Genomic DNA, 26,397 nt, shown 5'->3' on the forward strand with positions numbered 1-26,397 from the left:
TACGGATAGATTACCTACAACAAAATACATTTATGCTAAATAAAGTTAACATTCAGGTAAACAGTTAAGACAGGAGGAACAAAGATCTTCCCAATTGTAAGCTAAAGCAGTATTGTAATAGAGACGGCATTGCCCTATCCGATGAATGACTAATTTCATGTTGTCTGAACGTGTCATGACCCCCCGTGCGAAAGAGGACGTCTTTTTTCCGTCTATATGTCTGTGTCTATCTGTTTGCCTGTCTGCTGTCTGCCGTCTGTCATCTATCCAGATTTTTATTAGACAGATGATCTAAAAAAGGCTAACCAAAACTGTCCAATTACTTCCATCAACATTTTGATAGCGGTCATCTGTAAAGTTTGTACATATTACTCTTTAAGGGTCAGTTTATATGTATCATTTAACGAGGCATTTAGTGACGTCTGATTGGCGTGGTCTCGTGGTACTTAAACTCCGTGTTAAAAATATATTTGCAATCAAATATTTAATTGAGCTTCTGTAAACCGGATCTAAATGTTATACGATAATATACTCCTACACTTGTGGTTTATGAATCCCCTTTGAGTTTATCTGCCCCAGTTAGAATTTTTATATATTTTTTATATGACCAAATATTGAGGAACCAAAATAATATCTCTGAAGTTACCTTTGCTGGTGGGCGGCTCTTTTTGTGAGAAATTGTAGAAGACGACATGAGTTTTTCTAAAGCGATGAAGTTGACAAGATTGAAATTTTTATCATGTGACTTTATAGGAATTTTCATGTCTGATTTTCGATTTTCGCGGCAGTAATTCTTGACTTGCTCATTCGCAGCTTCTTGGACGTTGTATTCACTATCTGTTACAATGCAGTATCTCGTAGATTAATCTAATTTAATGAAAATTTGCGCGTGTTAAAGCAACGTTGACGTTTTTAAATAAATAATTAGCGGGAAGTAACTGATTAACCCTATCTGGCGAGATTGGAAATCTCTCTCGCTCAACATGATAAATTCTACTTACGAGTACTACCCTTATAATGTAATAATATACTATTACGCAGATGCATTTTTGATAGTTCAAAAATACGTCTGGGTATGTTGCAGACATAAAAATTTAGGTCCTTACATAATAATCAGCTTAATTCTGATACCAAACTCCTTTTTAGAAGTGCGAGTGAGTGAGTAGTTTTTGTTCTGTAATTGTCCTCATTCAAATATAATATTGTTGACAGGATATTTTTTTTTATCTAGTAAGAGCTCTTAGTAATCTCTGCAAGAAAAGCTGAAGGCACCATTTTCATTACACAGACATGTAAAATCTGAGAAAATTTTATCATTACAAACAGAAAAAAATTAAATGCTATGCTATGTTTTATTTTTAAAGTTATTCATATTGAACGCAAATATAAAATTAATAATTTGTTATATATATAATGCTATAAACACACATTTCCGTTTCTTAATCTTGCACTTGACTTCCTATTTAAATGTATCCAGTCTTCAAGCTCGGCCGGTGGTTTGGGCATATACATTTCATCTTTATTCTCTAACAATCTGTTCATCATTTCTCTAACATTAACTCCTACAATTGCTTGCTTGGATAAAATAACTGTAGTAATAAAATTGTCGCTTAACTGAATGAACTGATGTTCTAAATATACATGTTTTTCGTCCCAGTGAACTACCTGCAACATAAATTACATATAAAGTCTGAAAAAAATCTACGTATTATTAAATATTCTCTTACAGAAATCCGATGAGCAATATTGTAATACAGCATGTTATTGAAAGGTACGTACAAAATAAAATCGGCAATTGGTCTCGAAGTATGAGTGCTAAAAATAAAAAAAAGTTCAGGTAAATGTGTTCTCCTTTTATAGATAAAAATTATTAAAATTTATGTCCAAATTCGTTGTACGCCTCTGATAAAAAGTTCATCTTTCGTTTCTATAGCAACAATTAGTTTCGACAAAAGTTTTATTGTTAGGGTTGCTAGGATTTACTAAAATAAATTAATTTTACCGATTTATCCTTCAGTAGCGTCTAAAAAGGTTAGATAAAAGTTAATTTTCCCCTTATAATTTTGATAACAGAAAATAAGTTTTTCAGACTTCTTAGACTTCGCGAATAACTGTTACTTTTGTTGTACGTACCCTTCAATAACACCGTGTATATGTATTTTTAGATTTGAGACTATTATATCTTTAATTACAGCATTTTTACAACACCGCATTTTTTTAAATCATCAAGTTTCTAGATATGTTTAGTGTACGATTTTGTCACTGTTGATACTGAATTAAAACACACTACACGTAAGAAATGAACTGCAATTAGAGAAAAATTGAATAGACAAAAAAGAATAGCCCAATCAAAAAATCGAGTTCTCCACAGGGGCAACTAGTAGTATAGGATACAGGACAAGGTTCCGTCTCAAAAATTTGGGGCATATTTCATTTTTCTGATTTTTATGAATATTTTTATTTATTTATGAATAAAAGTTAAGAATAAAAAAAAAAAAAATTTAAACTGTAGATAGTCAATTTTGGACGCGAAGGAAGTGGTAGATTAGAAAGTGACGGTATCTTAAACCAAAGTTAAGCATAACTAATAAATTGCATAAATTAGCAAAGAAAACCTACAACAAATGGTTCACCTACCAGTTATATGAAAACTGTAAGTGGTTACGTGGATGTGATCAAGAAAATGCTATCTTATTTAAAAATTGCATAAAGGGCGCTTCTTGAATGAATCCGAGAGTTTTCGATTTGAAACATATTGGACTATTCGACGATTCATTTTGCCGTTGTACTTTGTACCAGTAAGATAACGAACAGGTGTATAAAAACAAATCCACGTAAGTAATACTACGGATAAAGGTAAAATTTATGATCGATGTGCCCTTCCTTAATTTACACCTAATAGCCGCAACTGGTTTACACCTTTGGAACAAAATATTATATGATCGGGAAAAAAAAAACGTCGTCGAGTCAACCATGGAATTATAAAAAAAGTTGTTTTCCATTGAAGTTTGCCAGTTTGATATTAATATTACCAGTCTAATAAAAAAATGCTTCAAACAGAACATAAAAATTGGATTATCCAAAGTTATAGCTGAAATGAAGTCAAACAAGAAAGCGGGAATGGTTTTACTCTTTAATGGGATGCATAGAAGAATTTTGTCAAACAATTTCCCGTAACTTCAAAAATAAACAGCTGTGGCAATGAAGATCTTGAAAACACATTTTTTTTTTTTATATAATTCTATAGGACTTTTTTTGATTACATAGTATTCAATTCACACTAGTCAAAATCTACTGCTGTCAAATAAGAAAACATTAAATACATACCTTTGTCGTTATTTTGTATGGAGTGAACAGTGGTATGGTTTTCCTATAACGAATGTGGCATGCTGTGTTTAAGGCTGCACCTTCAGCTTTGAGTATGTTTTCATAGATTCCTGTTCTTTTGAAAAAATGGAACTTTGCAAAATCCAATTCTCTGACGTAACGAGCATTATTCATGTGTTGAAAGTAGATATCTAAATCATTTGTGGTACAAATACCTAAAACAAAAATTGAAATAAGCTATTGAAGTAAATACATTGCTTTTATTTTGTGCCTTGCAATAATATCCTAGCATGGTAGATATTATTTTATAACCTACTATGAACAAAAAAAAATCATTAATTAAATTAATATATATATATATATATAAGTACAGAGGGGAGGTCCGGAAAGAGGGTGTTGCATAAAAGGCGCAACACTGTAGTTTTAATTCAGTTCAATAATGGACGAAGTGACAGTTCAAATAAGTGATCAAAATACCTCAAGTAATAAAAGGTACTTCAGTATAGCTGCCGCTTTAGTGGCACATGTTAAAGATGGTCATAAGGGGCATGACATCTCAAAATCATATTCAATGAAAATATTTTTTTAGAGTATCTAAAATTTGAATTTTAGTTATAAAAAGTTATTTTGTATAATATAATTAACAAAACAAAAATCACCAAAGTTTGAATTTTTGCAACATGAATTGATGCGCTATGTTTGAAATACTATTATGGAAGTATATTAAAAAGTAAGAACATTGGTCCATAATAATAATAATACTAAATTATTACATAAAATTATAAATGCTTGGCAGTTAGGTTAGACTTTTAGGGATGGGGTGAGATTGGAGAATAATAGCAGACGAATTTTTATGCTGTAATTCCAGGATCTCGAAAAATTTGTTGTTAATCTACTTCATCTTAGTACCGGTACTGATAGAAGCCTCGCCTAAATGCCCATCATTTATTTCCAAGCCAGTGGTAGGCATTGAAATAATTTTATTAAAGATAATAAGGAAACTGTATTCTACATAAAGCCAATAGCACATTTAAAAAAATGGTCGAAGATTACTTCGACAAAACTTCACTTGCCCATAAATTACAGCGTATCAAATCCACATCTTTCGAAAAACTAAATTGATTTTGAGAATTTTATTGTTTTTTATGGCAACCATTAAAAGCTAAGTGCTCATTCACAATGGGCATAAAGCATAAGGATGTGATAGCATTAACCCATAAAAATTTATGTTTAGTGCTCTATGCTTCACAATGAGCATAATGCTTAGGACATCCTTATGCTTTATGCCCATTGTGAATGAGCACTAAAATAAAAATATGTATCTAATATTTGAGTAAAGGTAAGGAAACGTGCTAACCCTTTGTTACAAGTGAGTTTTTCTATTGCAAAATTTTGTGTTGATGTCATCCATATTTTTTCAAGAATGCATATATTAGTTTGGATAGATGCATTGTAATACTAGTAATAGAAGTATTGTATTATTGTTATTCTTGAATAGTGATTAATGATCAATAAAATAACGAAACAATTTAATCACGTCTCCCGTATGTAATAACAGGTGCGATTGAAGACTGCACTGAAAATCATTTATGGTACTCGTAATTTAAGACAAATAGCGATAACACTTATCAACCTGAAAACGTGAGAATGAAACAGAAACTAAACAAAAAGTTGTGTTCTACGAATTGCAATAACCGGATCACAATGCCGACGGTCCAGACTTTTTTATTGCTCTGACTTCCGCTTATTGAATAAAACACTACATTTTATTTTGATTTTAGATGTTGTAAATTCACATTTGGTTAATTATAACTTGTCTAGATCTAGGGGAGGGTTAGTATCCCCTAGCCTCCTCTTAGCTATAGTTATGAAATATCGAGAAAATATAAAAGTACCAAATTGCCTGATGGACTCCATTACTTTACATCCTTAGGTTATCCTCGATAAGAAAAACAACTTGAAAATGTTATTATTTATACACCTGAAGAATGTCACGTAGAAATTAGTTTGATTTGAATGAGTTCGCAAAGTAATTAGTTTTGCAAAAAATAAATGGATTCATTAATTTTTTTTAAGACACTGTATATGCAAATCTAAAAAATATTAATGCAGTGATGAATCACAAGTATAGACTCATCATATTTACACATTTAAGAAAGAATTTGTCTAGCAAAATTTTGAGCTAACGTCATCAATTTATTAGTGGGGATGAATAAATACATTTTGATCAAACATTTACCATGCTTATGATAACCTTAAAACATCTCCAAGATTTCAAAGCATTCGATTTTGTAGTGCCTGATTAAATCAATAAAATATATTTACCCATTCATTAATTTTTTTTAGTCCCCTGTATAAACAAATCCAAAAAATATGAATAGAATGATAAATCACAAGTATAGATTTATCATATTTTCTACATTTTAGATAGGATTTATTCGGCAAAATTTTGAGCTGACGTCATCAATTTTTGGAGGGGATAAGTAAACATATTTTGATTAAAAAATTATCATGCCTATCATAACTTTAAAACATCTATAGGATTTCAAAGCATTCAAATGTTGTTTCATAATTTTGCTTTTTTTCCAAAAATCTGGACGTTTCGTGTAAAAAGTCAACACGGAGTCATAAACTACATGCGCAGAACTATGTTATTTTATACAATTTAAAACCCATTTACTATGTATAATTTTGAAGTGAAGTCATTAGATTATTGGTGGGGATGATTAGACAAATTTTAGTTGGCATTTTACCATCTACATGATATCCTTAATAGAAGTATACCAAATTTGACAACAATCGGCCAAGTACTTTCGGAGATTATCTGTCTAATAAAAATCCGTGACGGCAGACAGACAGACAGACAGACAGACGAACAGACAAACAGACGGAAAATATATACATAATTTTGATTAAAAAAATCTTTATAATTGTGTATTAATTAATTTACAAATACTAGATACTTAACAAATAAAAATCACACATTTTAAACACAGTACTTACACACTAACTTTCAAATTTGATGTATACATTATTCAAGATTTAAGTAGCAAAGTTCGTAAGACTTCAAATAAATAAACTGATTCATAGGATAGTTTAGCATAAAAAAGTTATGAATTATATACAACAAGACATCAGATCTATACAAACAATCGATTTAATCTTCAAGAATGTACAGAATTTCCGACGAATTAGTTCTGTGGTTTCTAACATACGTGGTAAAATTATGTTTACGGTCGCTAATATGCAGGTTGGCATGGTTGAGATGACTAATTTTTGTCTTAAATGGATATAAATTATGGGTGAAACGACGGGAGGAAGGTTTATGACTATATTCTATCAAATCAATAAGAATGTAAGTTGCGACGAATATTTCACAGATTTAGCAAATAATTTGTTACTGAGTGTTCTAAGTGAGGGAAAATAAAAAGTTTATTCCCAAGGAATTTCTGTCAATAAAAATCGGACTGAAAAATCATCTCTATTTAGATATTCCACAAAAGCACACATTAATTATTATTAGACATTGTACATTTGGCCGAAAAATATAGACTGAAAACAGAAACAAATGTGCTATTTATGCGAGAGAAATGCGTGAACCGAACATTCGATTACAAAGCGAACTTGTTTTAATTAAAAAATAAATCATTATATAATGTAATTATTAGTTTTAAGATATAAATACATTAACAAAAAGCTATTTAATAACAAAAATATGCGTAACGGGTCTACCAGGCCCGGATTGCTCTGCTAAGCAAGTAAAACACGTTGACCCTACAAGGGTTTTACTTATACTTAATAATTAACTAGTATTATTTAGGATCAATTTTGTGAAAAATAAAAATGTTTGAATTGTAGTGACAGACTTGTTAGCGAATATCGGATAGAAATACAATTGCACTAGACTTTCTGTAGATAGGTATATCCAAGACATTTCACTGTGTTGATTATATTTAATCTCTGCATACGAATGTGGCGGCACAATAACACGTCGGTAAGCAGAGAAAGATAAGTGGCCTCGTGGTCCAGTGGTTAGGATACTTGCCCGGACAGCGAGAGGCGTGGAGTTCGAATCCCACCGAGGCACAACGTTTTTCTCTGCTTACCTACACGTATATAACATAACATTAGAAAGTGCAAGCTTTATTAACGTTACAGCAATTGTATAAAAATTTCCGTTTAATTAACAGTAGGTACATGATGCTCGTATAACAATGACAGATTCGTTTTGTAAAAATTAAATTGATGTGTGCTTTGATTATAAGTAAAAGGCGTTTGTTTGTGAATAATCAGTTTAATTTCGCAATCTATCGTGTTCGTTATGGTTATTAATATACCTAGCATGTAAACAATGCCATAACCGCCGCAGTCGTCCGTTTGAAATCCGAGCATTTAGCGAGGATTTTAATAAGACGGCTAAGGCGGTGAGGGCACCGTTTACATCCGTGGTGTATTCAAGATTTTACTGGTTTCTACCCATTTTAATCCAATATTTCAAAAATTAATTAAAAAGTAAATAAATTTGGTTGATCACGTTTGTTTGATATATTTCGGTGCCATAGTGAGATTTTGTTGTTTTGTGAACAGAATTAGAAAAATGATGGATTTAGGCGACGTATTGTCTGAAAATGTTAAAAATGCAGCCAGTTAAGCATTAAACAATTTAAATAAAACCGGTAAAGTTACTTACATTTATTGACATTTAATAATAATAATAACAATAATATCGTTTGTCCAACAGAACAAGGTTCCAATTATAGGACAATGACAATACACAAATAAACTTAGTCTAATCAAAATTAAATTAGAAAATTAAAAAAAAATTAAGGGCGATTAAAATGACTAATTTATATAATACCTAATTATTGTTAACCTAAATACAATTGAATTATGCACAAGTTAAGCTTTTTTAATATCTACATTTCTGTTCTAATATCTACCTACAACCATAAATAACATTTAGGTAAGGTAATATAATACAGGGTGTTATTGAACGGTACGTACAACAAAATGGACAGTTCTTCGCGAAGTCTAAGAAGGCTGAAAAACTTATTTGTATTATCAAAATTATAAGGAAAAAATTAAACCTTATCCAACTTTTTTAGGCGCTACTCAAGGATAAATAGGTAAAATTAATTTAGTTTAGTAAATCCTAGCAACTGTAACAATAAAACTTTTGTCAAGACTATAAATGTTGCTATAGAAACGAAAGATGATCTTTTTATCAGAGGCGTACAAAGAATTTGGACATAAATTTTAATAATTTTAGTCTCTAAATGGAGAACACATTTTTTTAACTTTTAGCACCCATACTTCGAGACCACTTGCCGATTTTATTTTGTACATACCTTTCAATAACACGCTGTATATTACCGATTTTACATACAGGATACAATTATGGCCTTCCAACCAGCCAATTTTTATAAATGTAAACAGTCATTTAATATACCTGTAATAGTTATTTACGTGGCAAGCTTAGTAAATTAGCCTTTACGGGCGAGCCGGAATGTTTACAGGGCGAGCGACGTAGGAGCGAGCCCTGTAATCCGGTGAGCCCCAGTAAAGGCTAGTTGCAAGCGAGCCGCGTACAACGTTTTACTTCCTCTTGCTGAAAATCCTGAAAATGAACAACTTTGGCATCTCTAGAAATTTTACTTGAAATTACAGTCATAGAAATTATAGTCATTTTTCATAGTTTGCTCCGGTACTATGGAAAATTGAATTGTTTGAAAATAACGGGACTGTCAATTTGTAAATTCGATTAATAATTTAAATAGTTTAATTTTGTTTCTGAGCTCTGTTAATTATGGAATTCGATGAAGATGAAGAGTTTGAAGGTGATTTTAACGTTAGTATTAGCACAGTATTAGTGAGATTAAGAAAAAGGCCGACGCAGCGAATGTGTGTTTGATTCCGGTGCTGTCATGACAACGTTTTACAGGCACGGTGCCTGTAAAGCTGCCACGGTAACGCTTTACAGGCAGGGTGCGTGTAAAGGCTAATTTACCGAGTTAGTTCAGACGACAGTAAACGAGCTTTAACAAGACAAGAGGAAGTAAACAAAATAATCAGTGTATGTAGCAAGTGATTAAATACACTTCACCAAAGTTTTTATTAAGAACACCATTAAATTTCATTCGTTTCAGAATAGGAACGTTAACAAACGCAGAGTATAAGTACAATAAAACAAACCCACCTTTCTAGAAAAATTATAAAATTTAATTGTGCGAATTTTATTTTTTTTTTTTTAGAAGCATAAGTTAAAACAAATGTATGTAACGTTAAAATAAATCAGTATTATTGTATTTCCAAATTTTCGGGAAAATGGAGTGAGCCGTTCCCGATTTCAGTAAAATAAATCTACTCAATCATTAATTTTATATTTTTTACAATTTTATAAGAAATTAAAAATTTTAATGTAATAATAAACCACAAGTACATTTATCATAGTTTCCATATTTTGAATAGGATTTATTCGCCGAAATTTTGAGATGACGTCATCAATTTTTTGAGGAGGGCAAATAGATATATTTTGATTAAAAATTTACCACACCTACGATAAGTTTAAAACGTCTGCAAGTTTTCAAAGCATTTGGTTGTGCAGTTCCTGATTTAATCAGGAAAATAAATTGACTCTATTATTAATTTTTTGAGTCACCCTGTATAAGTAATTGTAAAAACTATGAATACGTTGATAAGTATGCAGTCATTATATTTTGCGATTATATCAGAGAGGATTTATTGGGATAACGTTATCAATTTTTAGGGAGGGGATAAATGAATAACGATTTACCATGATTACGATAACCTTAACATATCTACAAGATTTCAGAGCATTCAAAGTAAAATTGCAAAATTTGTTACACATTTTTTTTTCTAAAAACCTGTATGTCTAGGCTGAAAATTCGACATGGATTTACACACACAAGTGCAGGATTATTTTATTTTGTAAAACTAAAAAAGTTATATGTTTACGATGTTGTGATATATACGTTATATTAACGTTTGAAATAAAACGTAACTGATACATTAAAATGTAGAGAATCTAGCGATATACTAATGCAACGTTATGATGATGTACCAGCAAGCACGTCTGTAGTCTGAAACAATGTGGATGTCCCCAGTATGTCACAGTAGTATATAGTCAGCATATATCAAAATTCGTACCATGTTGATTACAGTACACGGTAGAGGGAACGCAGATACGCGCAGTATGTGATGCAACGTGGGACAAGTTTGTAGACACAGTTAACTTGTATTTGTAACTTAATTCTTTTTACTGGGTTAGATCAATTTATTTGTTGTACCCTCAGTTGTGACATTTTCTCCAGAGTGTTCAAGTTCAGTGGATATTAATGCAAAGCTTGTTATGGAGTGTACATCACTTTTTCTACAATTTAAATTGTCGACATCAATTTTTCATGTTATTCCTATTAATTTTTTAGAATTCTGACTATTTTAGTGTTTTTCTTTTCCCGGACCATTTTCTTGTCGATAGTATTATAACTATTTAGAGGACTGGTTTTGTAAGACATAATTAACTCTGAATATTAATCAAATGGTTGTATATTGAGAAGCTATAAAACATAAGTTATAAATCCAGGACAACAATGCTTTGTAAATTATTGTACAATACCGTTACAAAAGTGTCTCGTTTCATTGTTCTTCTGTTATTTGCCATATTTCATTTTACAAATAAAACCCACATTTTCGAGCAATTCCTTGATGGAAATAACATACCAACTGCGTAGGTTTTGGAAATAATGGTATCGGCATAATCACTCACTACAATAATAATTGCGTACTGTCATTGTTAAATTATACGCATGTCCCCCGGCGAACAGAAAGTATAACATTTTGATATACAAACCTTGGCAAAAGGAAGGATTATACTGACTTTGATTCTTGCAATCTTCAAATTTCAGAATTGATCAATTATTACAGAGTTGCCATTTAAACGTTATTGTTCCTAAGAATGTGAAAAATGTAAACACCGTTTTCACAGTTTTCTAAAAAGATTTCCCTAAAAAAAATGTATACTTTCATGCATAATTCTCAGAAACTTGAACAACTTATTTGCACATTTTGTGTATACATTATTCTTGAATCCTACTAAATAATATCTAATAACTGTGTTCGATATTTTTTTTTTAGAAAAACTCATTCTGAAAATATTTTTTAATCAATTCGAAACTCCGTTTGAGATGATTAATTTTAAAGTGCGGTCACAACGTGTTGAAAATTATTATAATCAATAATACATGATGTCTTTCAAATGAGAAATTTTTGAATAACATACGGTAGTAATATTTTCTACTTCGCGTTTATAACCGAGCTATCAAAGTACACAGATTGAGTGCTTTATTAGAACTGGTGTAATTTATATTTTTAAGACTGGTAGTAAAATAAAAGTCAAAAGCAGGAATAGTATTTTATCTACTAATGTTAATGGTATTTCTAATTATAAATAAATTTTGAAATAAAAGGTACAGTTTTTCCGCTCATTAATTGTTATATTGAATGTGTGTTGAAGAATTAGATTAATGTAAGATGATTGTCATAATTTTGCTGAAGATTACTTTCACCGGCAACAATTTTACTGCGTGATTCATCTAAAGCATCTGTGGAGTTCTGGAACATCAGGACAAGTTAGATTTAGATACTGCGGAACGCAAACATATCAGGTGCTACCATAGAAATAATATTGTATCCTTTATTAGATCAATGGGTGCTACTTTGAATAATTTCCCAAATTTCGAAGGGCGTAAGATTGCCTTCAGCTTCACACATTGTTAAAACGATTTACAGTATTATTGTGAAAATTCAAACTTCCAATGTTACGATTTGATATTTGTCGTACCAACCATGACAAAAATTGGTTTAAAGTTATTTGGACAGAACTTCTCTCGCTCCTGCAATACATGCAAACAAATACAGATTCCCAGAGAAATTATAAAATCAAATTTTGGGAATTTTATGTGTTTCTTTTTTATGATAAAAAGATTAAAAAAAATCCCTGCACCAAACTTTTGAAAATATTAAACTTCGAATTTGAAGACTTAACTTCGTAATTTTGACTTATTTAAATGAACTGAATGTCTAATAGACAGTTAAATAATTAGTTATTAATAATTTAATAATAAATAATCTGCTAAAATACTATCCTAAACGTCATTTTTTGCTGTTCCAAATGTCATTTTTATTTATTGTTATTGTTTATGTTAATATTTATCGAAATTGTAGACCGTCAACTAATAAGTGTATTGAATTTTATTAACGTCATCATGGCGGACGACAGTGGGTCGCTTGATGTGTGAAAATCAATTTGGAAGTAAACAATGATAAAATTTTAAAGTGTAGTGGTGCATGTAATTTTATGTGCCATATGGAATGTTCGAGATTATAAAAAATCTGAACGTAATATTCTAGACAACGAGAACTTTTTCTGGTTTTGTGATGATTGTAATGTAGTTGGATTGAACATAAATAGCTTGCTTCTTTCTCTGAAGAATGCTGTCATCAGCTGCCAAAGTTTGATTTTATAACAGAAGATGGTTTTTGATCAACAATCAGTGAACATCAAGAGCGTTACAAGAGAGGTTGATCTTTTTAAACGTAGCATCTCAGTCAAAGATAAAATATTTTTTGTAAGTTTATCTCCATCGAGTAAACTGTACTCAAAAGCCCAATTAATGAAAGGAGCCTGAAATAGTCAGTAATTTCAAAAATAAAAAATCATCTAAAAATCAGATAACGAAAAAATTCCTGATAAAAAGATTCCTCCTCTTGTGGAAGAAGTAAATAACCGTAAACCAAGTTATAACTGATTATTGGGACTCACAAAAATATTGAAACATCTGATTCTATTATTGATGAAGAAAATTTTCTTTCTGTTAAGAGAGTAAAAAAATGTTATATACACATTACGAGGGTTAGTCCAACTGTTGATATTGAAAAGATTCGAAATTATATCACAATTAATTTGAGAAATAATGATACTTGAAAAATTATCTTCTAGACATCCCAGCTATGTTTTTTTTTAACTCTCTATTGAGTTAACTGCTAAGAGGGTACTACTGAATCCATCTTTTTGGCCGGATGGTGTGGCAGTCAGGAATTTTATCAACGGCGTCTTAGAATCAAAAGCAAATTTTACAATACAGCACAACGAATCAACCAGTAATGACTTAGTTGTGATATATCAGAATGTAAAGGGTTTAAGAATAAAAATTCGTGATATCTCGAGTAATGTTTTGTGTGAAAATTTTCCTGTGTATAAATTGACGGAAACGTGGTTAACTAAAAACATAAACAGCTCCGAAATATTTTATAATCGCTATATTGTGTGCAGGAGAGATAGATCTCTTAAGGAGACGAATAAAAGCAGAGGAGGTGGAATGCTGGAGTGTTTGTTAATTGCTGTAAAATAAAATCATATCAGCTTGATGTTAATCTTGTGAATCGGGAAGAAGTTTGCATAAGTATTACTATAAATAGTGTCAATATTATACTTGGATCTGTTTATTTTGCTCCGGGTACATCACTTGAAGTTTATAAAGGTCATGTTGATTTGATTGAATCCTTAGTAGCAGAATATCCGGATCATTTATTTTGTATGTATATTAGGTGATTTTAATTTGTCAAACTAGTTTGGAGAAATGTTGAAGATTGTGATTATTTAGTGCCTGTTAATGTAATATCTGCGATCAAGGAAACTGTCTGTGATAATTTACCTTTAAACAATATATTTCAATACAATTATGTTTTAATTAGTTTTAATTCTGTTTTAGACCTACTGTTTTGTAATTCTAGATTAATGTTGTCTAGAGGCTTTCCACTTGTACCTATCGACGTGTAACACCCTGTGCTATGTGTAACATGTACAGATGCAGGGTGTTATTGAAAGGTACGTACAACAAAATGGTTTTATTTAAAAATTGTTTAAACTATATCTTCCTGTTTGGTAATTGGTTACCATAAACCGTCAATAAATGATATTATTATTATTATTTATTGAACACATGTATGTGAAAACGTAAAGCATTGAGACTTACCATAATATTCAGTAGTTTCGTCAATCCGTACTTGCTTCCGACGTATTTTGCACCACGTCATGAGAAATACATAAGTCAAAAAGTAGTGGAGATCAAAACATATATAAAAAATAAGAAGAATAACCACTAAAATTAATCCATAAAATAACGCAGCATCCACATCGACACTTACGCTGATTATCATTTTAGATGACTTTAGAGCGTGGCGTTATCTATCACTCACCTACAGTGGCTCTACATAATGGAGAGGGCGTATATGAAAATCAATGGATGGTTTAGTGGGGAAACAGTCATAATTAATTTATAGACTGATTTTAGAGTTAAAATTAATTTCTAGGACGAAAATCGCGTTTTAAGGCACAGTCAAAAGTAGGTATTTAATAATACTTAAATATAAGTGTCCTATTTTATTAATAATAAAACATCAATGAGATTTGTGTCTAAATAGTGGGAGCATTGTGTTGGTTGTCAGTTCTACCAAAAATTTAGTTTTATTGTACTACACCGTAAAAGAAGTATTACAAATTCAATGGGTAGACTTCTCGACTTGGTGTTTAGTAATAAATTTCCCTCAGTTTGCAAAGCTAGTGAAATAATCTTACCGGAAGACAAATATCACCCTGCGTTAGAAATTGGAATTAATAATAATAAATAATAATAATAATAATAAATGGTTTATTGCACCCCACGGGGTTAACCCCACAACGGAGCACAGAATACAGAATAAAAATATAAATATACTACTACAAGTAAGAACATCTATCACGGTATACAATTCAATATATATATATATAAAGCGAACAATATTTATAGCTATATATTAAATTCAAATCTTTTTATGCCTCTTAGGTTACAGTTGAACACATCCATCGACAAGTGAATTTCGTTGACTGTGTTGGAAATATTATACAGAGGGGAAAACTTCAAAATATTTGTTCTTGGAATCTTCAAATGTATCAAATGTGGATGTCTGACGTTAACTCTTGAACAGTAAAAATTGATCATTTCAAGTAGGGTTGCGTCATCAATCACGTTGCTGATAAGTTTCACAAAGAATATAACATATGTTAGTTTGATCCTTGCAGAAAGACTCTTGGTGGAAGAATTCGAGAGAAGTTGTTCTTGAGAGTATCCTCTTTGTGAATACACACCATAAGTTTTGAAATGAAGAAATTTAAAAAAACGCCGTTGAACATGTTCCAAGTCATTTAGCACTTCTAATGAGGAAACCAAACTATCGCAGCATATTCGAGTTTGTTTCTTACTAAAGAGGTAAACAGAAGTTTTATTAATTCAGCATTCCGTATTGCATTAGAATTTCTTATTGTATAACCTAGTCTTTTAATTACATCTGTGGTGATCATCTTAACATGGTCTGCAAAAGATAACTTAGTATCAAAATTTACTCCCAGATCTTTCACACACGACTGCCTTATTAATATATGATTACCCAATTTATAAGAATAATTAAATATTTGACTAGATAACTTAAATGACAATAAATAACACTTCTCGTAGTTGAAACTAAGAAAGTTATCATTACACCATGAATGTAAAACATCTAAATCGCGCTGTAATTTCAAGCAGATCTCTAGACTTGTTATACGCCTATATATTTTTAGGTCATCTGCATATAACAGGGTATGTGAATGAAGACCATTTGCCCTGGTATTAATAAAAATAGTGAACAGGAACGGACCAACAACGGATCCCTGTAGTACCCCTGAAATAGCTTCAAATTTGGATGAACAAAATCTACAACATTCGACAAAAGAAGATCTGCCACGTAGGTAGCTCCAAAAAAATGCACATAATTCTACTGAAAAACCAAACTCAGCAAGTTTCTGAATTAAAGTAGTATGGTCTAGTCGGTCAAACGCTTTGGAAAAATCAGCATAGATAACGCCAGTTTGAATACCAATCTAAATTATTAGCTAGATGTTACGTAATAGTCAACAAGTTCGTAATTGTGGACCGTCCTCGAACAAATCCATGTTGATTTCGAACTATATAAGATTTTTACACTGATAATATAAATTGTCAACTAAAATCATCTCAAAAACTTTGACGAAGTTATTCAAAATGGAAATTGGTCGATAATTCTCAACAGCTGCACGATTACCGCCTTTGAATAAGGGAACGATTAAAGTCACTAGATCTATCTAGTGACTTTAGGAACGATCTTGGATATCTTCCATCTATCGGGGAACTTACGAGAAACTAGGACTAAATTAAAAAGAAATGTTAACGGTTTGGCGAATATGGCGACACAATCTTTTATAACAAATGCTGGAATAGAATCAGGTCCATTTGTAAACTTGGGTTTTAAATTCTTTAATTTATCGAACACTAGATTCTCAGGAATAGAACTGCCATTGAAATTATTAAAAGACGTAGGCAGTGTGGCATCGGGGAATTCATTATTGCCTGACACTAAAAATACACAGCTGAAATATTTAACAAAAGAATTAACTATATCGTCACCACTCTCAATCAACTCATCTTGGAATGTCATATTAGACGAAATACCCAAACTTTTCTGTTTTAAATTAACGAATCTCCAAAACTGTTTTGGATCAGACGAAATATTTGCCTCAGCAGAAGATACAAACTGCCTATAGGGAATTTCTATCTCATGCTTCACGACTCTCCTTAGGCGTACAAATTCATCACGAAAAAATTGCTGACTTGATTTTCTCGCTTTTTTCCAGACAGCTCTCTTTCTTTTGATTAACGTAATAATCTTAGGAGAAAACCACACAGGGTACGACGAACGAGAGCGAGTATATTTAGGCACAAATCTGGCAAGGATAGAGTATATACAATCATAAAAGGCTTTACACGCAGAATTAATATCGTTATGTTGAAACAAAAATTCCCACTTAATTTGTAAAAATGCATTATATAGATCAGAAAAATTTGCCTTGCGAAAATTAAAGCGTTCTTCAACATCAGGAACCAACATCTTGGGCTGTGTGACCTTCACAAAACTAATTATCCAAGTGAGAGCAGGATGGTATACGTCCTCGGGCACTAGAGGATTTGTTACACGAGAGATAGTAAGATATGAATTACATATAACAAGGTCAAGAGAAGATTTAAATTAGTTTTGAAAGATCAAAAACTATAAAATCCTGCGCCACAAACCTAAAAGAGTTTAATTTTAAAAAGGCCAATTTTGTCGGTCTTTATGCTGCTTTATTGAAGGTAGATTGGGACTTTTTAAATACGGTTTTGGACAGCAATGACATGGTCAATGTCTTCTACGACCAACTGATGATAACACTAGTTTACAAGGTTTTATATCCAAAGACAAAAATAGTTGAATCCAAAGGATTTGGGTTCGCGAAATTCAAATCTGAAAGCAGAAAAAATCCATCACGTCAGGTTTTTGAGATATTTATATAAACATACCCCGTATTTATTTTGTAACTTTTTTATTTTTAAATATATGTATATGAACATATAGTTCTTTGAGCAAGTTTGTGTCATTTTAAAAGATCATTTACGTAAATAAATAACATGAGTGTCAATTTTTCAAGCTACTAGATTGTCATCAATGTTTTATTTAAAATTTTTCAAGTATTGATTTTAGAATAATTGGTTGCTTTTGATTTTTCTACAGGAAGTGATAATAAAAATGTGAGGTTGGCTTCACAAAGATCTTTTAAAATGATATAAATTTGCTCAAAGAAATACAGGTTTATCTTTAAGAATAAAGAAGTTACAGGGGTTGTATCAAATAAAAGCAACACTCAGTATATATTATAAACATTCTGACTGAAAATTAAAAATGATTAACACTAGTGTTTTTTTTCCTTGACAGTACTGTCAGTTTCCCTTATAATAGACCAACAGTAACACATTTTCGTCCCAAAATCCTTGATACCTTCTTTTTAAGCATATTTGAACAGGTCTTCCCGCTTTAGGTACTATAATTTTACCACAAACGTAACAAAACTGATTTGCACTTAATTTGCACGATCTCCAAGACATTTTTTATGCGACAATGGTGCATTAACGTGAATCAGTTTAACACTAACGTGAAGGTAAAAGCAAATTTCATTATTTTGGATTTATGAAAAAACCTGACGTGATAAGGATTATCCGTTTTTGGATTTGTTATCAGTAAGTAATTTAGAAGTAACATTTTTTTTTTATTTTTGGATATGAAAAAAAGTTTAAATTTGTAAACTAGTGTAATTTTTGCACAACATATTCCCTATAAAAATAACTCTATGGGAGCTTTTCCTAAATGGTACAATAAAAACATCATTTTGCGTCTTAAACAAAAGTATAAATTGTGGAAAAAGTATAAAGCCACTGGTAACGAATTACCTACTAGTAATTAAGGATAATATAAAAACGAATTCAAAAAAGCTGTTTTCATATATGAACAAAATCTGCCAGTCTGGTGGTTTACCAAGTGTTATGAGTTATGGGTCCTCTAGTTTAGATAGCCTTCAGAAGATAGCTAACGGTTTTGCGAAGTATTTCTCGAGTTTTTTCTCTGGTCCCCTTTGTAGTGACTACCCTGATATGAATCTTGACTCATTGGATGTGTTATCGATATTCAGTATTACACAGGTTGAAGTATTACAGGCTCTAAATAACATAAAAACTACCATGGTAGCTGGCCTAGACTTAATTCCTGTTTTTCTAATATCTGATTGTAAGCATATTTTTCTAGGACCATATTAAGGGTGGCGTCTGGTTCGGTTTCGCCCAATACTAAATACATTGAAAACATCGTCGTAGTTTTCGGAACTGCATTTTTAAAATACTGAAATCTCCAACCAAGTCAGAATCTAAGTAAACCTGCATTCTGCTACCGCATCACAGCTCGTTTAATGCCGATTTCTCGTTTCAATAGATTTTGACTTTTCGCGAGTTATTTAGCTCAGTCGTGGATTTTTTAATATTATAAATGGTATCAAAAGAAAGCTGACACTTTTCCCCAGGGGACCTCCTATCTCAGAATGCAAAAAACTTCAGCACTTCGTCAAAAAATGCATCAATGTGCCGGTTAAAATGTGATGTAAAAGTTGTTCAACTTTATTATTTTTTTTTTTTGTAAAAACTGCATACTAGATATGAATATAAATATGGAGGTCCCCTGGACTGAAGTTTGTTAATTCGAAATATAATTTTTTTAAAGCGATATATCTCATATTTTTAAAATGCAACTCCGGAAACCGCGACGATGTTTTCAATGTATTTAGTATAGGGCTAAACCGAACCAGACGCCAGCCTTAACATCAATTTTCAATAAAATAATTAGTTGTTGGGTTTTTTCTGACAGCTGGAAGACGTCACGTGTTTGCCCCATATTTAAGAAAGGGAATTAATCTGAAGTTGAAAACTACAGACTGATTGCTATCATTAACAATTTCTGCAAGGTCTTTAAGTTAATACTCCATAAAAGAATATATAATCACATAGCTAGTATGATATCCACCCACCAACACGGATTTATGGCTGTTAGGTGCACTGTTACAAACTTAGTTTCTTTGACTCAACATCTTTGTGAGAATTTTAACAGGTCGAGTCAGGTGGACGTGGTCTACACGGATTTTTCGAAAGCGTTTGACCGAATCGATCACCAAATATTGTTATCTAAAATGAAGTCGTATGGATTTCCAAATGGTGTGACGAATCTTTTTAAAGCATACTTAAAGGATATGTATCAATACGTACAATGTCATGGATATAGATCTCATAATTTTGAACAGTCTTCTGGTGTTCCTCAAGGATCTGTTTTGCTTTTTGTATTGTTTGTCAATGATATTGTGTGTGCTTTGAATGTCAACTACTTATTGTTTGTAGACGACCTAAAATTGTTTTTGAAAATTGATAGCATTGAGGACTGTGTTACACTGCAAAATAAAATCTTAAAAACTAACGAATGGTGTACTCTTAATAATCTACCGCTAAATTTAAAGAAATGCTATTCGATGTCATTTACAAAGAAAAAAATCATGCAATTGAGAAAGTGCAACGTTGTTTTGCTAAATCTGCATTATTCTTGATGGACGGTGTTTATCCACCTCGAGGTTACCCAGAAGATTTACTTCTTAAACGTATAAACCTCCCATTTCTGTCTTGCAGACAATCGTATTTTTCTGTAATATTCTTATTTAAATTAATTCACTATCTAAGCGATAGTCCATACTTCTACCACCGTGGTCCAGACCTACTAAATAATACTCCTATAAACTTTGTAGTTCCAGCATTTAATAAAAGGCCTCATAATATTTTCTTTAAATAAAATTTCAAAACGAACATTCTATCAAACTCTCATATCTATCGAATTATTACAAATTACGAAAATATTGAACACGCTGTAGATATTTTTAGATTAAATTCCTTCAATAAGATTCCTGAACACTTCTTGCTCCGTTAGTTACATTGAATTCTTTCACCAATTTTCTTGTTTATTAATATTCATTACTTCTAACCTGCCCTGTAAATGGAATTTTCTCCGTTGGGCAAATTAATTAAATAATAATAATGATAATAATAAAGAAATTTACAACTACATATTTTCTATTTTCACTTTTCATACATATGCCTTGATAGCACGAAATTTTCAAATCATCCGAAAACAAAAAACTTAACAAAATCTTCACAGACAGTTGATGATCGTTGATGTAACTTACAAGCAGAAATTTCTGTGCAGCTCTGGAAGCATGAAGACTTTTATAACTATAGAACGTTTTAATATAAATAAACAAATAAACAAATAAATAAATAAATAAATAAATAAATAAATAAATAAATAAATAAATAAATAAATAAATAAATAAATAAATAAATAAATAAATAAATAACTAAATCCTTTATTGTCCAACAGGATAACCTAAAAAAGGACAACAATAATTAAGAAGGAAGAACAGAAAACTTAATACATATTTCAGTAAGAGAAACTACAATGAGTACAAAAACAAAACAAAAATTGACCATAGTAAGAAATCAGAACAAAAATACAATTAACTGTGACTCATAATAATATGTTTTCTACTATAAGTTTATTAAAACAATGACACATATTTAGTTATTGATGGAGAGTGGAGGAGAGCGTTAGTTCTTAATGACGAAATGTAGAAAGTGTTGACACGTCTTAACAATCTTGGCACATTAAACCGATGGTTGATAGAATGTAGGAGCAATCGACTTTGTTGGTGATTAATTTCACTAAAAAGTTCCTTGTAGCAAGAGACTTCATATTGTGTCGGACTAGCAAAATATCCATAGGGATTCCTCTTGCTGGGTAAATCCATCGAGTTTATAAGACAGATATATATATTTTAGAAATTTTCGGTGAATTTTGTATAGGACCATATATTGCGTCATGAAAAGTGGGTACCATACCAAGGAAGTATCAGTACTGCTAAACTATTTGGAGATCCTAATACTAAATCTCAGCACTTTGTTAGCAGCGTTACTGGTTTTTTGGAAGTGAAGATTAACCGTAAGCTTAGAATCAAAAATGAGTCCGAAGTCTTTAATGTTATTTTTCCTCATTACCGGCGTTATATTCTATGCCGGCGTTGAACCAATAGAGGACGACGAATCAATGCGATTACTATTACGTATGAAAGAGATAAGATAGGATTTCTCTAGATTTGAGGTGAGATGGTTACAATGGCTCCAATTCATTAAAGTACTGCTGAAGTAAGTAGATGCACAATATTTCTTGTTTTCACCCAATTTTGCTTATGATAATTTTTAACCCAATATTACGGTTAATATCAGATGAAAACCACGGTGGAAATTTAGAAGAACGAGGTGTTACTTTTGGAACAGTTGAATCAAGTACCTACTACTATTTGTAATAGCAATCAAAAGCCAGATTGATATTGTTAAAATGTTCCAGGAATGTCCATTCAAGGCTAAGTAGTTTTTTATAATATAATTGGAAAATTAGCACGTCGAAAATCATATCTTTTGTTTTTTTGATATCAAAAAACGGGAAGCTAAACTGGGAACTGTGGTGAATTTTAAGTTTAAAAGAAGCTGACGTTGATGTTTATCTGCATGAACCAGTCAGGGATAACACATTCAATTAAAACATTAACGTCAAAGTTGACAAAAACAAGATCCAACAGGATCTATTTAATACATTATTCATTTGCTTAAGTTCAACAGAATGGCAGAATTGTTTGAGAGATGAAGACTTAGAGCAACCGATAGTTGTAGTAGAAATTGAAGGACTAAATTCTGGTACATTAAAATCACCCAGCAACATATATAATTTGTTTATTCAGTGCTAAAATTCTAGGTCGGTAGAGTTAATATTTGGAGGCATGTAAACTATCGCAAGACGAAAATCAACTGTATTTATAATAACATCACAACATGGTTATATTAAATAGAGGTAATAAACCTGAAAGACCCTTAGTATCAACTACTTTGAATTGGTAAGAATCAGAAAAAGCAATTAGAACTCCACCTCCTGTGCTTTTATTAACTAGAGAAAACTTTCAGTCGCAACAGACAATACTATAATTTGCGAGAAATAATTCGGAATTGAAAACAGAGTCATTTAGATAATTTTCGATCAATGCAATAATATCAAATGAATTGTGATAACAACTGGTATAGAAATCATTCGTTTTGGAATTTAGTCCATGAACATTTTGGTAGAATGTAGTGAAACGATTTGTTAATTTACTGGACTTATTTAGTTTAAAGAGGAAACAATCGTGGGAATACCACTACGATATATAATTTTTAACTCTTTATGACTATCATTACGCTATTTAAGTTCGTTTTTCATTGATTTGAATATTTTAATTTGCATTGGGGTACGAAACATGTTGACTTGATCAAATTTGTCTACAGATTTAACTTTTTTGAAGTTTTTTTATGGCGGTGAGTACGTCGTTAGTGGAACTGAGATGAATATGAATAGGTCTGCACTAAGATGCGTTTGAAGAGTCAAATTTGTCAATACATACGTGGATACATGTCCATTATTAACTAACTGGGACATAAAAGATCATTGACATATACAGTATCAGCATTAATCTGGTCGTCTTGTTTGGATGAACGGATTCACTTCTATGATGTTTAATAGTATATTAAAGAACGAGTTTCATAAGGCAAATATTGAGGCACGAATCCAAGTTTATAGAACGAGCGGCGAAGCCGCGAGTTATTTAAAGGATGAGTGCCTCAATGGCCTTATGAACGAGTTATTTATACTATTGTTTCTACCGCACACGTTTTTTCCCAAAATTTAATTGAAATTTGCATTTTTTTAATCTGGGGACTTTTGTCGTGGGTGGTGATGGGTCGGTCTGACACTAACCACGAAATATTTGAGGTTCGAATTTTCACAACAACAATTGTAATTCGAACCAATTCGAGTTTTTGTAATTTAAAATTGGTTACAATGTCTTGCGAAGAAGTTACGCGTCCGGAAACATGGGAAATTTTAAGTTTAGATTTGCCACTGACATTCACCTGACATTTCTCGTCATTGCTACCAATCTTACCGATCTAAATTACACCAGATCTATTAAAGAACGCCTTTCCGCTATTAACGAACTGCTGTGACGTCATTTGCGTGCGTTAATAGCTCTATTAGAAAATTTCTAATAGAGCTATTAACGCTAAACTTAAAATTTCCCACATTTCCGAACGCGTAACTTCTTCGCAAGACATTTTAACCAATTTTAAATTACGAAAACTCGAATTGATTCGAATTACAATTGTTGTTGTGAAAATTCGAACCTCAAATATTTCGTGGTTAGCGTCAGACCACAGCATATCATCATATGCTGTGGTCAGACCAACCCATCACCAACCACGACAAAAATCCCCAGATTGAAAAAAGTGCAAATTTTAATTAAATTTTGGGAAAAAACGTCTGCGGTAGAAAAAATAGAATAAATAACTCGTTCATAAGGCCATTGAGGCACTCATCCTTTATATAACTCGCGGCTTCGCCGCTCGTTCTATAAACTTGGATTCGTGCCTCAATATTTGCCTTATGAAACTCGTTCTTTAATATACTAATTGTTCCACTGTACTGAAAAGGACGTCATGTCTAAAAACCCGTAGATCAATTTTTATTGTATGTCCTGTATAGTTGGTTGCATAAAGAACATATTCACTAAATAGATATAGGTGATTTCTGGTTGCATACAAACTTACAAACGTTCACAATAGCATTCACCGTTAGAAAACATAAAAACAGAAAACACACACGGTAGAAAGTTATGTTATAAGTTATAGGTGCAAATGATCAATGTTTGTATATGCCGTTAATCAGTGTATGAACTGTGTAATCCGCAGATTTCTTCCCGAAGTATTTGTTTTAAAATTTCGACCTTCAGTCACCGTTAGTGTTATGGAATTAAACGGCGACTATGAATTAACTTCGTAATATTTTTGAGGTTAAATGGTAGATATGTTTTAATATTTTTTAATTATTTTGTAGGGGAGAAGTGAATACGATCTTTACAGTGTTCAAACGTATTCAACAAGCAAAATCCCAAGCAGAATCTCTGACCAAGGAACTTACATGTATTAGTGCTGAAATTGAGAAAATCCAAAATTGGCCCATGTTTAGACGTTGCCATCTGTAAGTTTTGTTGTATATTTTTAAGTAAGAAACTAATATAATGTTTTTATAGAAATAATATTCATACACTTAGTGCCGGTAGAAATATCAGTAAATGCATACAGGCAATAATGTATATTATATTTCTTTCGTAGAAACCAATGGTCCAGCACCTAAACGAGCGAAATATGATTTTCCTCAAGCTGATGATGGATATGTTAAAGTTTACACAGATGGAGCATGTGAAAATAATGGAAAACCAAATGCAAAAGCAGGAATTGGAGTATGGTTTCAAGAAGATCACCCTCTGTACATTTTACAACATTTATGAAATAGTTATTGATTTTGTTTTTTCTAGAAACATCTCTAAACCTGTTGATGGTAAAGCTACTAATAATAATGCAGAAATACAAGCTTGTATCCATGCAGTTCAAGTAGCGAAAGATTGTGGTATGTAATATACAGAGTGGCACTTTGCATTAAAATATATCTACATTTAATTTTGAACAAAGGATTATTTTAAAATATTGTGTAGTAGACTGGTTTATCTCAGGGAGCTACAAATTCGATAGTTAACCTACTAAACTGTTATGAAGTAAATTTGAATCTTTTGCTTCACATCAAAGTTACAGTAGTATGTCGTTAAAAATAATTTTGCCATATATATAAATAAAACTCTCAAAACTAACGAGCGTTCAATTAAAAACGACGTCAAGCTGGCTTTGTAAATGTGAATTTAGGGCTTAGTGAATGGTTCGTTCACAGTTCCAAAATCAATTTGACATCGTTTTTATTTGAACACTCTGTGTATAATATTGAAATGTTAAAAATTTAAACATTCCATATCAATCATTTAATATTTATTTTGTAGGTATTGATAAAGTAGAAATTATTACTGATTCTCAATTTACCATTAATGCTATGACGAACTGGATTAAAAATTGGAAAAAAAATAACTGGAAATTAGCTGGTGGAAAAGGCGATGTAAAAAATAAGTCAGATTTTAAAAAACTAGATCAGTTATGTCAAGGCTTGCAAATCAGATGGGTTCGAAATTTATTTTTAATTTACCCTGAATTTATGAGGAATTTTAGGTACACGTCAGAGGGCATACGGGGATTAAAGGAAATGAAATGGCTGATGAACTAGCTAGAAAAGGAGCCAGATTGTATAAACCACCTTGTTAGATCTATTTTTTCTTAATAAAATTGTGACATCCCGGCCTTATTTTTGTTTTTACATCCTGAGTGCAAGCTAAGGACGTATTGTAATCGAGTAAAATACAAAAACATAGATCTCTTGTTTCCGTCTGTCTGCCATATGTCCGGATCCCTGTCAATTTCTATTAAACTACAGGACTGATAGTTGTCAAATTTTGTAACATTGTTAGGAATATCGTGTGCATGGTAAAACGCTAACTAAAATTTATCTGATCATCCCCACTGA

At 31.5% G+C, this 26,397-nt stretch overlaps 3 protein-coding genes and 1 non-coding gene across 6 annotated transcripts; 2 read left to right on the forward strand and 2 right to left on the reverse strand.

The window, feature by feature from the left end:
* Window positions 1-1,359: 1,359 nt before the first annotated feature.
* LOC135137664 (protein THEM6-like) lies at window positions 1,360-14,596 on the reverse strand. 2 transcript variants are annotated; one of them, XM_064067383.1, is made up of 4 exons: window positions 14,554-14,577; window positions 14,382-14,507; window positions 3,328-3,542; window positions 1,360-1,665 (listed from the first exon to the last, which is right to left on the reverse strand). In XM_064067383.1, the coding sequence occupies exons 2-4, from the start codon at window positions 14,440-14,442 to the stop codon at window positions 1,417-1,419; spliced, it is 525 nt and encodes a 174-aa protein (XP_063923453.1). In that variant the 5' UTR covers window positions 14,443-14,507; window positions 14,554-14,577; the 3' UTR covers window positions 1,360-1,416. The 2 variants fall into 2 exon arrangements, with proteins under 2 accessions (XP_063923453.1, XP_063923452.1); XM_064067382.1 differs by having other exon boundaries at window positions 14,382-14,596.
* On the forward strand, window positions 7,342-7,415 carry Trnas-gga (transfer RNA serine (anticodon GGA)). The gene has a single exon. It is a non-coding gene; the product is annotated as a tRNA-Ser (tRNA).
* Window positions 14,597-16,539: 1,943 nt separating the features above from the next.
* LOC135137725 (uncharacterized) lies at window positions 16,540-16,896 on the reverse strand. Its single transcript, XM_064067445.1, has one exon. The coding sequence runs from the start codon at window positions 16,894-16,896 to the stop codon at window positions 16,540-16,542; it is 357 nt and encodes a 118-aa protein (XP_063923515.1).
* A 7,641-nt stretch (window positions 16,897-24,537) lies between these two features.
* On the forward strand, window positions 24,538-26,172 carry LOC135137276 (ribonuclease H1-like). 2 transcript variants are annotated; one of them, XM_064066897.1, is made up of 7 exons: window positions 24,540-24,770; window positions 24,829-24,972; window positions 25,025-25,050; window positions 25,107-25,260; window positions 25,310-25,401; window positions 25,823-25,998; window positions 26,046-26,172. In XM_064066897.1, exons 1-7 carry the CDS (start codon window positions 24,637-24,639, stop codon window positions 26,136-26,138), a joined length of 819 nt encoding a protein of 272 aa, XP_063922967.1. In that variant the 5' UTR covers window positions 24,540-24,636; the 3' UTR covers window positions 26,139-26,172. The 2 variants fall into 2 exon arrangements, with proteins under 2 accessions (XP_063922966.1, XP_063922967.1); XM_064066896.1 differs by having other exon boundaries at window positions 24,538-24,770; window positions 25,823-26,172.
* Window positions 26,173-26,397: the final 225 nt, after the last annotated feature.

This window comes from Zophobas morio, unplaced genomic scaffold (genome assembly GCF_036711695.1).
Source record: "Zophobas morio isolate AGI-343-1 ecotype UQ-CSIRO unplaced genomic scaffold, CSIRO_AGI_Zmor_V1 ptg000029l, whole genome shotgun sequence".
NCBI classification, from domain to species: Eukaryota; Metazoa; Arthropoda; class Insecta; order Coleoptera; family Tenebrionidae; genus Zophobas; species Zophobas morio.